The sequence below is a fragment of the Cyprinus carpio genome, chromosome B11 (genome assembly GCF_018340385.1).
Source record: "Cyprinus carpio isolate SPL01 chromosome B11, ASM1834038v1, whole genome shotgun sequence".
In the NCBI taxonomy this organism is placed as follows: domain Eukaryota; kingdom Metazoa; phylum Chordata; class Actinopteri; order Cypriniformes; family Cyprinidae; genus Cyprinus; species Cyprinus carpio.
The window spans coordinates 20,563,375-20,580,014 of record NC_056607.1 but is presented as its reverse complement, the minus strand read 5'-3'; the positions used below and the strand labels follow the sequence as shown (position 1 = coordinate 20,580,014).

General features: G+C 34.4%; 1 protein-coding gene across 3 annotated transcripts in view; it reads left to right on the top strand.

Annotated features, from left to right (window-relative positions):
* Window positions 1-16,640, top strand: part of palm1a (paralemmin 1a) — a 29,273-nt gene that overhangs the window by 1,400 nt on the left and 11,233 nt on the right. For all 3 annotated transcript variants that reach the window (XM_042734491.1, XM_042734492.1, XM_042734493.1), the window contains exons 2-3: window positions 8,431-8,476; window positions 9,428-9,508. In XM_042734491.1, coding sequence (XP_042590425.1) covers window positions 8,431-8,476; window positions 9,428-9,508 — 127 coding nt within the window. The remainder of the gene's footprint in view (window positions 1-8,430; window positions 8,477-9,427; window positions 9,509-16,640) is intronic.

Genomic DNA, 16,640 nt, shown 5'->3' with positions numbered 1-16,640 from the left:
TATTACCGTTTACTGCACTTTGTTATTATTTTAGTATATAACGTTAGCCTACCTATAGCGGTTAATGAATCGGAAGTCTTGAATCAGTTTGTTACAGCTGCTTGATATTGCAAACTGGTATTTTCTATAATATTATGTCAACTATCGGAATCATAAACACGTTGATTTGTAGCGCTAATAGTTTTATCATTTACCTATAGCAGCTAATGGATCGAAAGTCTCGCACATTCAAAGAGAATACCTTGCTTCCGTGTTGCAAAATAAGGTGCAGCAAGAAATTCAGATGCTGTTTTAAAAGCTCCACAAAATCAAACAACTCTGCTTTTGTTTGAAATTAGACAGTGCTTGCAAGTTTAACTAAAAAGTCATTAGGTTTTTGATAATTTGCATACTACATTGTGAATGGTCTGTTTTCTTGGCTTCATTTGCATACCGAACAGTGGTGGGGTTTTTTTTCTCTTTGATGCATTTCTCTGATTCTCTAACTTTTTTTGATTTATTTTATTATTATTATTATTATTATTATTATTTTGCTGTGCTGGTGCTTACTTTAAGCAATTTGTTTTGTTTTTGCAACATTTCAGTATATTGTAGACTGAATTAAACTGCAAGTTTTCCCTTGTGTAATGCATTACACTTAAAAAAAATGTTGAGAGAGATTAATGATGGCTTAGTTATGACGCAGTGGAAGTACTGGCAGATCATTACTTTTGTATTGTGATGTACATCTGAGTGAAACAATCAAGAGTTGTTGATTGGATGGAGGCGGAGCTTGTGGCTGACGTATGAAAGGGCGGGGTTTAGCTGAATAAATGATTGGAGAAATCTGGCATACGTCACATACTGAAAATTAAGTTATGACATTTTGATTATGACATGGTCAAAATAGTTAAATTAAAACATGCATGGATGAATTGTTCACAATAAGAGCAGTAAGAAGCAGTTTTCATGCTGTCTTTAGTGACAAGCAGTGACAATGAGTAGAGATTTGAATTGATTAACTTCAGAATCTTTTTTTTTTTCCAACAGTTTCAGCTTCAAAAAAAGATTTCTGTCGGCTTGATTTCTGTAAGCATGCAGCGAGCTGTATTGATATGTGAAACAGCCTAATAATCCATGCACTGAGAATCCTGTTTCCCTCTGTGAAACTGAGAGGATGCATATAGCCTACATCATGACTGGGGCTTTAGCTAGAGGAGCAGAGACAACTGCCGGCAGACTTAATTACTCTACATACTCTATGTACTACACCAGAGAAAGCGAGAGAGATGAGGGGTGGGCTGTCAGTTGCTCCTGGAATCTGAATGAAAGGCCCTGCCCATATCGGATGACACATGCCTCTCCATTAGTGACCACTCCATTCAGGGGAGGATGAAATTATGCACTGTTTTATTGGCACATTGAAAATATCTTCCCTGAAATATGATCTTAGCTGCTTTTAGCTGGCAAAAATGTGGTGGTAATTGTATGGTTAAACCTATTGTGTATTTCGGGTACTGCGTATTGCATTTTTATGTCCAGAGCAGTTCTGGCAAAATTTGAGAATGCTAAAGCTGCTCTTTTCTCTTTCAATAAATGCAGCGTTATTATCCTCAGGCTTCAGCGAGAAGGTTGATGGGCACATCCGTTCCTGTTGATGTTGCTTTGAAACTCGGCATGCATACCATTTCTCCACTGTCGTCCTTGTGAAGTGCTGATTTCTGCCACATGTGCTGAGGAATGCTGGGAAGCTTCAAAGGATTCATCAGACTCCATGTCTGAGTGGAGCCCTAATGAACAAGCCTGAATCTGCTTGGTCAGGGTTCCTCGAAGATGAAGAAAACCGAGTGAGAATTGAAGCGAGTTAAAAAAGCAAAAGGGAAAACATTACCTCCATTCTTCAAAATGAATATATCCTTTGCTCTTCGCTTCCTGTCCATTTTGTTATTCTCTTCGCTCTGTTATTCACTATCAGTGGGAAAGGAGCTTGGGGTTATCACATTTATGGCCGACACCCTTTACTGACAATATCGGGTGAGGTGGTATAAATTAGACAGTGTTCTTTCACTTCTATTCATTGAACAGTTCATGAGTGAGTCCACAGGGATGTGCCTGTTTCCCCGGACCAGAATAGGGTTGTCAAAAATCTGTGCAAAAGTCGTTTTGTGTATTCTATCCTAAAAGGGACAGTTCACCCAAAAATGTTTTTTTTTCATCATTTACATTGCTTGTTTCAAACCTGTATGAGCTTCTTTCTTCAGCAGAACACAAAAGAAGATATTTTGAAGAATGTGGGTAACAAACAGTTGACAGTAGCCATTGACAAAACACACCGACACATGTATTGCTCGGTCTTTGGGTTAGTAGCACCAGCAGAATCTGGGCTGTCAGCTCCCGCTGCTCAGCTGTGTCTGTGACCCTATAACCAGACGTGATTACTGTGCTGTGACTGTGCTTCTGTCTGTGAGGCTGTCATGAGCCCAAAGGCATGAGCAGCCCTGCACAAGGGTTAAACTTACGCTATAAATCAGTCAGTCTATAGAGTCTGAGTTTCCCAGTGAGATTCTCTTTGGACATCTTTAGACAAAACATGTGACAAATCTGTGGGAATATTTGATGATTTCAAACCTTTTAAAATATCACCTGTGAAAGCCTAGAGACCTCCATCCTTCTCCTCTCCTCCACAAGCAGCACTAGTAAAGGTTAAACCAATAATCTCTGGACATTAAAGTAGTAAGCCTTGACATTTAAGTGTGTTTTACTGAGTTATGGTTATTAGTTTAGAAGGGTCATTATAGGAGCATGGTTCATTAGGCGGACTCTGCTGCTGGGATGCAGACTTAATTTGACTGAACATTTGTTATGATGTAGCATTCATTTTGTTTGGTTTATGTTAACTTTTGGAGTCTTTGTGTCATTCTCAGGAAATTATGTTATCCGTTTCCTCATTAATTGTTACAGTATAATTAAATGGACGGACACTGAACTTTCGGTCTTTTTAATTGAAAGTGTAAAATATTTAATTTGATAGTTTGAGGTCCATTATTAGTTATTTTTGTACTTTAATCTTTAACCCTGTTAAGTTACTCCTCAGAAAAAAATCCAGAGTAACTGAGCCGAAAGCAAAATGTCATCAGTGTAAGAAATTACAGAAATCATGCTACCAGAATTTGAATATCTTTTCAGATTATAGTAAATATAGCTATAACATTCTACTTTTCAGAATTAGTTTAACAGGGTTAAAACTATGTACTGTAGCATTTTAAAAGTTATGATAATTAATCAGTAGTGTGCAAATAGTGATACTATTGTAAAAAAACAATGTAAAATATATATAAAAAAATTGTTAATTGAAATTAACCTGAAATAAAATCAAGTATTAGATTAAAACCTTAAGTTTAGAAGAACTACAATTAATAAAACTAAAATAAAAATAAATGACTTTTTAGTTTATTTTTATTATTTGTATTTATTTATTTTATTTTTATTTTGTATTATATAAATAAAAAAATAAAATATATCTGTGTGTATATATATATATATATATATATATATATATATATATATATATATATATATATATATATACACTGTATACACACACACACACACATAATGAAAAATAATAATAAAATAATAGTAATAATACATTTTAAAAAAGCTACAAGTTTCCTAAGAATGGACTATCAATGAATTTTTATATCCATCAGATTCAGAAGTTGAATCCATTTTGTAAGTAGAGTGATTTGGTGAAGATCTGTCTTGAATAGTCCTCTTAATGTCTCTATGTTTGCGGGACACTCCCGCAGTCATGGGGTCTCAAAGCTGCTCTTTGTGCCTCATGCTTTTTCACTGCTGGAGGACGTTTGTTCATCCACACGACCTCAAAACATCCCTGAACTCAGCTGAGAGACCTGAAATGATCTAACTGCTGAAACTGTTAGAAGAATGTATTCGGACCGTGTTGGCCGAGATGAGGTGCTGCTTTATTGAATGGAAAAACATCTGTTTTAGTTCTCTAGCATGTCTGATGTAATTTCTTTAGGGTGAAATAGATGCCTTGAATTCCTCCTTCTCTCTAGACTGTTTTCAAACAAGTGTTATGTCAAAAGCAGCTTAATTAGTGAAATGTGTGATTAATTTAGCATCTAAAATAGCCGAGGAAACAATAATGTCCTTTTATGGCCCCAATTCTTTCAAAATCCTCATATTATTGCAGCCAGGAGAATAAAAGACAGATGTGGAAACATTTGTGGATTTGTATGGTCTGAACCTGTTACTTAGTGTCTTTTGGTTTGTTTTGTTGGTGGGTTTGTAGTAATGTAGCAAATGTGAACATTCTCTATTCACCGTCAGCCAAGATGAATTTGTTCTGTTCTGGATAGTGGGGGGTTGCTGACAAAAACTAGTATTTGGCTGTTTATGTGATCACAAGATGTGATGCAACCTTCAGGCTACTGAGTCTCATGAGAATTTGTAAATTTAAAACGTCAAAAATAGACATTAAAAAAAAAAATCATGAATTTTGTAGTACGTTCTTGTATTTACTTTTAGGAATAAGTAAATTATTCAGTGACAGTCCAAACAGATTATGAAAAAAATCTTCATCTTACTGCTCTAAACTGAACATGATCCAAATGTATTTTTTAAGCCACATTTAAAAATGTATCAGTGTCACTGCATTAAATAACAAAATATCTATATAACTAAGTGGCATTTTTAAGAAAGAGATTTTTTAAGCAAATAATTCCACTTTTTTTTCAAATAAATGCTGTCCTTTTGGAATTTCTATTCATCCAAGATTCCTGAAAAACATGTATCATGGTTGCCACAAAAATATTAAGATCCACAACTGTCTTCAAAATTGATTAATAATACAAAAATACCAAATCAGCATATCAAAATGATTTCTGAAGGCTCATGTGACACTGAAGACTGGAGTAATGATGCTGAAAATTCAGCTTTGCATCACAATAATAAATTACATTTTAACATATATTCAAATAGAAAAACATTCTTTTAAATTGTAAAAAATATTTCACAATATTACTGTTTTTACTGCATTTTTGATCAAATAAATGCAGCCTTGGTGAGCATAAGACATTTAAATAATAATAAAAAAATCTTACCAACAGCAAACTGTTGAATGGTAATACACTGACTTAAAATCGCACCAGTTGTTTAAAAGTAATTGCAAAAACAAATTATTACATTTAAATGCAGTGCAGTTATAGATTTTCAGTACTGTCAATTTTATTTGCTACTTTGCTTGTAGTGTGACTCACTGAAAAGAGCAACCTAGCAGTTTTTGTAGCTTCCCCATCTCTGGCTCTTACATAACATTACAAGACAACTTGGATGTGCTGTTGACAGCTATTAAAGTGTTAAGCTAGTCAAGGAAACCTAATCAGCTGGTGTACGAGGCGCGCTGACCGAACCCGCTCTGAGATCATGCTGTTGTTTGTGCTAGCTGGGGCTGATAAGCATGTGACGGGAGGAAAATTAGCCAGACATATGACCCTAATTTTGCAGAAGACTGAGCCTCCACTGCACAGAATCAGCAGCTGTATATAGTTTTAAAAGAGAGAGAATGAATCATCAGTGTGAGGTGCTGGCTGTCCTGGCAGAAGAGGAAGATTATGTTATTTTATGCCTGCCAATGCTGACCTACTAACCCTGAACACAGCACTGTGGCAGACTCTCAATTTGAGCTCAATTAAGTGAAAATGAAAATTAGATAAAAAGTGTTGATTGCAGCATTAATATTTCTTATTATTAATGTCGAGGCTTATTCAGTGCATGCGCTTGGTGACTGAATTCTACACTCTCGCAAATTTTCTCATCATAAACAATAAAGTGCAGATGCATGTACGATGCAAGTAAGAAATTTATTTCACAATGAAGAAAGCTTCAGTTTTTGGAGAGTGCTTAAACTGATGTCAGTGATAATGTTCTTTGATGATGTAAATATACAGGCCATTCTTTGCTCGCTTTCTGACTAGTTTATTCACTATTTGAATAATGTTTTTATTAAATTGTGATCACGTTAAATACATATTCAGTCATATTAAAAATATTTTTGACGTGACACCTGTATCTCGTACAAGAACGATCAATTATGATCATCTTAAATTGGACAGTTTGCCAATTAATTGGCATGACGCAACACAATTAGTTTAGGAGGAGAGCTTCACTGAATATAATGAGTATTTGTTAGTTTTGACTGGTGATGGATTTCAAATTTAATCAAGTATAGCATTAAATATTTGTGTGCATATTGATCTGTTTAGTTGTTTGGTTAATGCTGGAGTGTGTTATGGAGGCTGTCTGGATGTGGACGTGAATTCTGCTGAGGCAGAAGTCACGCAGACCAGACAGACACGTTTTTTGCATCTAAAATCACATGCACTCATAAAAATCTATAGGATTTTCAACCTGTTTTATCACTTTTCCAATCATATATTAATGATGGTTTGGATATCTGAAATTCACTATACAGAGCAAACACAGTTCAGAGAAAAAGCATTGTAGGTTCATATGACTTGTAATATCAGCTTTAAATGTCATATTTCCTTCCATAAGGATGTTTGCAGAATCACATAGTGCACCAGGTTGAGCATTAACTGCGCTCTCAGCTGCTGTGTCACCCGTTCAGTTCCTCCGACAGGCTGTTTGTACAGGTGTTGTGTTTTACTCATGTTGGGGGAAGGGAATGTAAGAGCGGCGGGTCGGAGAACAGCCTTCACATTCTTCTTTTCCCTGACGGCATCTCACCTCAGCTTTCAAATCCTCTGTATAGGGGCCGCTGCTGCAGCTGTGTCCTTCAGCAGACGGGGATGTCAGCAGGGGTCCGTTTCACTGTCTGGAAGATCTTTTGGGCTGGGCCCTTTGCGAATGAACAAGGAAAATTCTGTGTGTGTGTGTGTGTGTGTGTGTGTGGACAAGAAATGAGGGAATGAGTTGAATGAGGATGTTCCTGATCGGAAAACAGACTTCATTTGTCATTAGGGAGAAATCTGGCATTTGTGTCTCCTGCTTGAGCCACAGAGCATATGATCGACATCAACACGCTTCTTCAGCCATTCTCTGCTCTTCTTGGAATCAGTTGCACAAAACTTATGAGGAATTTTTGCGGTTTCACTCCAAAGCGGAATATTTTCTTCTCTTGCTCAATCAAACTCAGCATGAATCAGATCTCAGACTCATTTCTCAAACTTTTCCCTTCTTGCTTTGTGGGAAAGCACCATTTAAACCTGCATCTTGGCAGTCATTATTATTTTTGAGACCTTTAACAGATTTCATTTCTACCATTCTGTAGATCTCAGAGGTCATTTTTCTTGACTTTTTCAGATTTTCACTATCTATCTATCTATCTATCTATCTATCTATCTATCTATCTATCTATCTATCTATCTATCTATCTATCTATCTATCTATCTATCTATCTATCTATCTATCTATCTATCTATCTATCTATCTATCTATCTATCTATCTATCTATCTATCTATCTATCTATCTATCTGTTTTCCCAAACAGCACCAAAAATAGAAAATATTACAATAAAATCTGATTCAAGCTTACAAATATCAGAGAAACTAAAACAACATACGTTTATCATAATTAAAATGCAATGTTCAGTCATAACTAAATAATGTGATTTATAGTGTTTACTTTTTAATAATCACAACAATAATCTTCCATCAAGTTTCTTAATTAACACTCAAAAGTCAAGGCTATAAGAAAATTTCCCACTGGTTAGGGCTTACGATTATGACAGAAATCATAATTGTCGATAATTCCCTTGAAATAGTAATTGCGATTATTAATTACGATTATCACAATTTACATTGATCAGTTATACCATTGTTTAATGGAACTGCATTCTGTATTTGTATATGAAAATAAACAAGCTGAAACCACTAACTGAAAAACTTTTAGTGCTTTTCTATATTAAGCCTCAAATGTCGAATATACATCGGATTGGTTTCTTCTTTAAATTATAAAAAAGTAAAAATATGAATGGTATTATAATAAAATAACAAAACTAAAAAATAAAAAATTTAAAAAACACATAAAATAACATGTAGAAAGAAAAAATGCATCTTAAGCACACCGAATAACATAAGTGGACTTTGAACGATTAATTGCCACTTTGGACGATTACGTAATTGTGGCATCCATAATTGTAATCGTGATTAGAAATTTGATTAATTGTGCAGCCCTACCACTGGTAGTAACAACAGTGTGGTAGCGTGTTGTGCGGTTATGATCATCTCGTATATCCGATGCACTGATGTGAAGCCAGCAACTATGTAATTCAACACTCAGTCCTCTGACTTCACCGCTAATAGCTTAAAGAGTCCAGATGCCAGAACAGGAAGCAAATCTGTCGTCTGTTAGTGACTATTGTTCTGTCTACCAGCCTAATACATATATTCTGTCTCCTTCAGGATGTCAGAATCGGCCTCACAGCAGGAGCGGCTCCAGGCTATTGCAGTAAGTCAGATTCTCACACCACATGTTCCCCTGGCGGTCCTAATAAACCCACCTCCTGAACCCATTTCACAAATCTGAAACTGGGTCGGAGATTTTTTACATACAAGGCTCATCGTGAAAACAGCTGATTTGTCTGCCCATGTCTAAAATTCCACTAAGTAAAGGAGCAGTACTATTTTATTTAATTTAAGCATTAATTCAAGTGTGTGTATATATAAAAGAACAATTATCAAATTCATCAGAGCATGTGTAATTTTTATGGACTGAGACAAAAACAAAAATAAATCAACTGGCATTATTTTGAAAATTACAATTGCAGTTTAAACAGGAATATGAATACTGTTGAAAATCTTATTCATTCATTCATAAATTGTACAAATAAATTTAAAATGTTTGTTTGTTTTAAATATTTGTATTTATTTATTTTAAAATCTGGTGAAATGCTGTTATCTGTCCACAAAAACGCTGTATGTAAAAGTTCTTACTAAGATAAAACAAAGGAGGGTTCAGTTTGTTAATCTATGCACTTTTTTAGTCCTGACACACACATAGGTGCACACTTCACACACACACACACACACACACACACACACACACACACACACACACAGAATCACACATGCCCTCCCTGCTGGCTGGGATCTCGGCCTCACTGATTGATGAACACATTGTTCTCAGCTCATTTCCTCTCACATATGAAGATTGTTAACACTCATTATCACACATGCTTTGGTCTGAGAGCAGTGGTGTAGGTTTCAGCAAAATATGTATTCCTGCAGAAAACCTTTTTTTAGCCAACTTTCAACTCTAAAAGAACTGTTTTCACAGAATGGATGTTGAAGAACAGGACAAACAGTGTGTGGTACAGAAAAGAAAATATGGTTGTTTGTGTTTGCATGCGTTTAGCACACTAGAACTTAGTGTTAATCCTAATAATGTTTATATTGACAGGAAAAGAGAAAAAGACAGACAGAAATTGAGAATAAGAAAAGACAACTAGAGGATGACCGACGACAGCTTCAGCACCTCAAGGTAAAAAAAAAAAAAAAGAAGAAAAAAAAACATTGAGGCCAGAATATTTGTCATGACTGCTGTTTATATTCTCTGTAAAACTAACAAAGGCCTAATACAGAATGTATGATGAGGTGACAGTTTACATTTACATTACCCCGAATATAGACACTGATGGATTTAATATTTCTAAACTGTTACAGTCATTCGATGTCTGAAGCCCACTTATTTCCACGACATAAAAAAGTGTTGGTATAAAGTCATAAAAAGTCTTAATTGTGACATTAAGCATTCAAAGTAATCAAATAATAATTTTGACATTAAAATTATAAATGATGATATGCTAAGTCATAATTCTGACATTAAAAATCTGAAATTATGAGATAAAAAGATCAAAATTTTGACAAATCTGAAATGATAGTTATGACCAAAAAAAAAAAAATCATAATTATGACATTAAACATGACATGAGAGAACAAGTCATAATTTTGAGATGCTAAGTTGTAATTATGACAAAGCTGAAGTTTTGACAACTTAAAATTATAAGATAAAAAGTCAAAAAAATTTTTTATGAAAATGTATTTTTTATTTCATAATTTGGACTTTTGTCGACTTTTTGTCAGCTTAATGTAATCGAATTGTGGCTTTTTAGTGACACACTTGTGCCTGTCATAATTACGACTTTTCATGTCAATTTAAATTTTTATCTCATAATTTTGAGATTTATGTCATAATTATGAGTTAGTGTCTCATAATTTTGAATTTTTATCTCATTATTATTTGTCGTAATTATGATTGAACAAAGCATGTTGTTTTTTCTTATGTGGCAGAAATGTCTTTGATTTCTCTAGTCCATATTATTTATGAATTACAGCAGGGGTCCTCAACCTTTTTTTATGGTAAGGACCCTTTAGAGCCCAGAGGGATGTAGCAGATCCCTGTTGTAACTGAGTGTTGTATTTTAAGCTTGTCTCATGCTAATCCTATTGGCGGTGGGACTCTAAGTATCGGTGTTGACCAGACCACATGATTTGGTGCATTCTGGGCCAAGAACACCCTGTCAGACACAGGAAGGAGAATCTGCCATGGGGGGTGATGAGACATCCTGTTTGTGTGAAGAGGGAAATGCTTCACTCTGCTAAATATATGGCGTATTGTCTCTGTGGCCCTCAGGTCAGGAATACATCATTGCGAACTGTTTGAGGACTTTTTCCCCATTTCTGTTTATGCTGTAGATGAGAATAGACATTTTAATGCATCTGTATATGTTTGGAATAACAGGCTACCATACTATTTATACTACATCTGTAGTGTGCAGTATGTATATAGTATGCAGGGGTTTTTTGTATGCATATATGTGGATGCCCTACTGCATTTGCCAAAATTCATATCCACTGGAAATCCCAAAAGACTTTATTCCACAATGCACTTCTCTGGAATTGACCTTCCATTTCCAGTGGTGTTGTTAAATAAAATTAAATAATAAAACATCATTTTTTAATTGAAAGGAGAAAAAAAAGTATGTGTGTACACACACACACACACACACACACACACACACACACACACACACACACACACACACACACACACACACACACATTATGTATTATTGAAAAAATTATACTCTTAAAAAAAAAAAAAAAAAAAAAAAACTATTTTGCCTTGGTGACTAACTAAAATAAAATAAGTTGAAGAAGTACTTAGATTATTAACAAAAATAAAAATAAAGCAACATGGAAATATATCTAGTAAAAATGACAGAAGCAAATAACGAATTTACTAAAATTAAAAACTAAATTTAAAATGAATACATAAATAATATAAAATACTATATACTATTTATATAATATATAACAGTATAAATATAATACTAAAATAACACTGCCCATTTTCACTGTCCAGTAACCTTAAAGTGATATCAATCATAGTTTTTCAAATTTACTTCTTAATTCATTGTTTCACAAAGTTTTTTTTTTTTTAATTGTGTAAAAAATTCAAAGTAATATTTTGATGTCCTAGATGATAATTAGACACCACTCACTGAATTAAACTAGGCCTGCAAAATGATTAATCAATAAAAGTTTATGTTTACATACTATATGTGTGTGTGCTGTGTATATTTATTATGAATACACACATACATGTATATATGAAGGAAAATATGTTAGATTTATATATAAAATATTTATATTTATATATAATATAAATTAAATACATGTATAAATATATATATATACATACAAATATTTTTTAAAATCTGTCTAAATTAAACAGTGATGTCATATTACAACAATACTATTGTTTGTAATGTTTATCGTTGCATAATTTTTCACATACTACTATCGTAAAATGTATACTTCATAGTATACAGTAAACATTATGCTAGTATTACATTTTGAACATAGCTTACATTTATTATAGGAATTTTACTGTGAAATCTTACGTTGAGATTTGGTACTCATTGACCCCTTGTCCATATACCCACATTTGCGGTCTTTGCACTTGACCACTTGATTACTTATGTGGCGTATTTCCTGTATTTGTGCCAAGTGTTCAAGTGAGGATGAAGACCTTTTCTTTACCTGATGGGACACACTTTTAGTGTTGTAAAAATGCAAGTGCTCTACATAATTTTATTTTTATTTTAAATACTTTGCGCTTTAAAATCAACTTCTAAATGTCTGTTCAGTAGTCTCTATAACATGACACAATTTAATTTGTGGTGCTTCTAATTATATGATGAAGCTGCTGCAAATGTTGTACAAAATAAATATCACCACTTCTCGTCTTTTGCACCAATAAAAAGTGCAACAAGTTCTTTTTCTACTAAATTGTATTTAATAATATCTAATTATTATATTAATATTTAACTTGCATTGGAAAGGTTTCTGTGACCTCTCACAAGATCTCAGCAAAAAGTCTCACAATTTATTTTCACAACATGTTGAATGATGGGATATAGTAAGCCTCGAATAGCACTCCAGAGCATTATTTGGATTTAGTGTGTGTTAAGGGCACTGCACTTTGGTATTTTTAAGACATGGGACAGTCTTGCGCACTTACTTCCTGTCAAGTGGCTAAGAATGCAAGTTTGGGTATTTGGACAAGGCAACAGGTTCAAATCTGGACTACATTATGACCTAGTACCAAAATGTATCTTGTGTCTATCTGGGAAACATTAAAGGGGTCATATGATACGATTTCAATTTATCCTTTCTCTTTGGAGTGTTACAAGCTCTTGGTGAATAAAGATCTGTAAAGTTGCAAAGACTAAAGTCTCAAATCCAAAGAGATATTCTTTATAAAAGTTAAGACTTGTCAATGCCCCCCTAAACCGGCTCGTTTAAACACGCCCCCACATGTCTACGTCACTATGTGGGAAGATTTGCATAACACCGCCCAAATGTTCACGCAACAGTCTGGCGCTTCTGACTCACGGTATGTAAGAAGTTTACATATGTAAAGTATTTGTCACTGATGATTCAAACGTGAGTTTTGAGCAGTGTGGAGTAGCACTTGTTGTTTGTCGTTTCTCAGATCACAAATGCAGACATGGTTTTATGTTTAAACAGCGCGATATGCAACGCAACGCGTAAAAAGACAGTATAAGTCATTATAATCAGTAATTATGTCCCCACTGCATGCAACAACTGCCTCGTTTGTAATGGGTTTTATTGTTTTTGTGCCATAACAGTTTGTGCATACATGCCATAACAGTATATGTTGAGGGGCGTAACATTTCTGTTGCTTCTGATGCTTGAAACATTTGGCCAATCACAACGCGCTGGATAGCTGGCCAATCAGAGCACACCTCGCTTTTCAGACCGATGAGCTTTGTGAAAAACAATGCGTTTCAGAAGGCGGGGCATAGAGGAGAAACAATAATGTATATTATGTGGAAAATAATGTGTTTTTTTAACCTTAAACCGCATAAACACATTTCATTACACCAAATACACAAAATAATGTTCTTTTTAGCAACATCATATGACCCCTTTAATGTAAAACTGATGCTTTTTCAATGTGTTCACCTGCTACAAAAATGTAATGTCTTTGCATTGTCTTTATTTGGAGGCTGCAGATACGAATATATAATTAATTGTGATTTATTTGAAATATTATTAACACTTTGTAATTCACTTGATAAACATTTCAATCATTATTGTCAGTGCTGCTTTGTGGAAGTTGGCTGTGTTTTTCTGTGTGTGTTTTTGAGGCGATCAGCTGTGGCTGAGAGACTTTGCTGCGCTGGCCAGAGATAAGATCCAAAAACTCTCCTCATTAGCAGTTTCTATGGAGCTCCCATTCAGAGTCAGCAAAATGCAGAGGGAGAGAAAAAAAGAGAGAGATGACTGACCAGTGAATAGTAGGCCATGGGTCACTAAAGTATTGAGGGGCCTCTGAGAGTCCCGAAAACACATGCTATCTGATATGAGTAGGCTTTTCTCAATCTAAGATAAGGTTCATAGTGTTCTGCCTGAATATAGAACAATTCCAACCACTTGAGCTCCAAAGCTGTGCTGTTTCCGGCCTCTGGCCAAGTCGTGCTGAAGCCTGCATGTCTGTATCATATATATTAGCTATCATACTCTTTCTTTGTCATATTTTGGCTCCAAAGCTTCCCTTGTTTTGATTGGCTCATCTGTAACTCCAGACTGATTAAAGGATGTCTGATATCCCGGGGTGATCAGTACAGGATGTTAATGATGTGGACTGGATAGGTGTGGTTTGATTAGTGGGATGGGTTAACACAGATCACGTGAGACAGGATCGAGAGCGGTGAACTCTTACGAGCAGACAAAAGTCTTTGTTTTAAGATGTTGCGCAAAAAGCTGGATCTGTTTTACTTTGGAAAACAATGGCTCAGCCACTGGAAGCACATGGGAGCCTGTGTGCTTTGTTTTGTATTTTTGATTGCATCATGTCAGTAAAGACACGCTTGTGTGTGTGTGTGTGTGTGTGTGTGTGTGTGTGTGTGTGTGTGTGTGTGTGTGTGTGGTCAGTATACGCTCTCCTACAGTAGGTCTCTAGGGAGTGGGAGGTGGCAGCTCAGGCAAAAATGAAAATGGAGATGAAAGAAAACAAAGAAACAAAAGATGTGAGGTGCAACATGAAAGTGATATGACACATCATTTGAATAACTCTTATAATGATTTGATTGTTTTATATAGACCAGTGCCACTTAATATATCATACATCATTTGATCATGTGCTTACCGAAATAATATTATGTAACTGGCTAACACAGATTGTTGTATTCTATTCTATTCTATTCTATTCTATTCTATTCTATTTAATTAAGTTTTTTATTTTAATTTGTTAAAATTTTAATTTAGTAACTTTTACTATTTTTTTTATTGTTTTCATAAATTTGTATTTGTTGATTTTATTATATTTTATACTATATATATATATATATATATATATATGTATATATATATATATATATATATATATATATATATATATATATATATATATATATATATATAGTACTTCAAGCTAAACCAAACGTGTGTGTGTGAATGCATATAATATACACAAAACTTTTTTTTTTTTATTTGTTATAAACTGCTTTTTGTAAAAACAATAGAGTGCGCGAATGAATGAATCTACATTTTATTAATGGAAAAGATAAATTAGACAATTTAAACAATATTTAAGGTATTATATATTATATACAATATATTATATATTATATACAAAACTGTCCTGAAAGTAGCCTAGAGAAAACAGAGCTGGCATTCATGAACTGGCATGTATGAATCAAAATATATAATGTTATATTAGCACATAAAGAATGTTATTTGACAGCCATCTTCAGAGGTTTGATCAGGAACAGCTGGGAGAGGCAGGAATGTCCGAGGCCTGCAGTGCTTTGTCCAGTAAATGCCAAGAGCCTTTAGGATCTGGACAGCCGCCATCCATAATGCTCAGTCTTTAAGTGTGCGCAGAAAAATTCTCTATGGTCAATGTGTGTGTATTTATTTAATTTTTTTTACTTGTCTGCCTCTCATACGTCCATATATTGAGATTAAATAATCAACATGAAGTGCTGCAAAATACTAAAATCAGCAAAAAGCTAAACTGAAGTGTTCTTAGATTGGTTTTTGAATGGGTTACTGTAAAAGGTTTGCACAGCACCATTATTGCCCCGCCCAGATTATATTCATCCATCCTGAAGTTTTAGAGTGATTGTGCTCAGCTGTGCACTTTTAATGGCTGCTGGTAAAGGGCTGGACAGGGCAGCCTATGCATATGCACATATCTTATGTGGTTTGTGAATGGCAAACAAATTGCCATGTAGTTTAATGCTACCAGTAAGCAAACATCAAGCTCTGAGAGTCAGAGGAAGAGGGTAAGATCAGTTTCAGAGAGTAAATCAGAGCAGTGCCTGTTTTGGTGCCAAGGCAGCTTAGTGCCAGCTCGACACTTAGATTTTAGTGTCAATTAGCTGAATAATTCAGGCTCTGAGAGCAAGAGCTGTGCACTATTTGGTTAGTAAAGATCTCTTCTCTCATAGGAGATCTTCAAAGGCAGGCGATAACAGAATTGAAACTTTCTAGCATCATTGTTCAACTGATGCACAAATCACTTTTATCTTCAGTTTTTTTGTTGTTGTTGTTTTTGTTGTTGTTTGGGATGGAAATTTACATAATTTTCATCACTTTCTAAATTTAAGTCACTTATACTTTTAGTTTTCCCAAAGTGTGATTTTTCTTTCTTCTCTAAATGAGTCAAGACTTGTGTACACTGAAGCTGTTTTCAGTCCGTCGCATTGCATTAATTATACCAGTCAAAAACTTGGAATAATTAAGGCTTTTTAATGTTTTTGAAAGATGTCTCTTATGCTCACCAAGGCTGCATTTATTTGATCAAAAATACAGTTTAAAAAGCAGTAAAAGAAATATTATTATAGTTTGAAGGTTGTATTTTATATATATCTTAAAATATTTTAAATGTAATTTATTCCTTTGATGCAAAGTTGAATTTTCAGCATCATTACTCCAGTCTTCAGTGTCACATGATCCTTCAGAAATCTAATATTCTGATTCACTGCTCAAGACACCTTTACGATTATTCAAAACAGATTTTCCTGCATTACATTTTTGTAGAAACTGTGATTTGAAACTACCATTCAAAGGTTTGG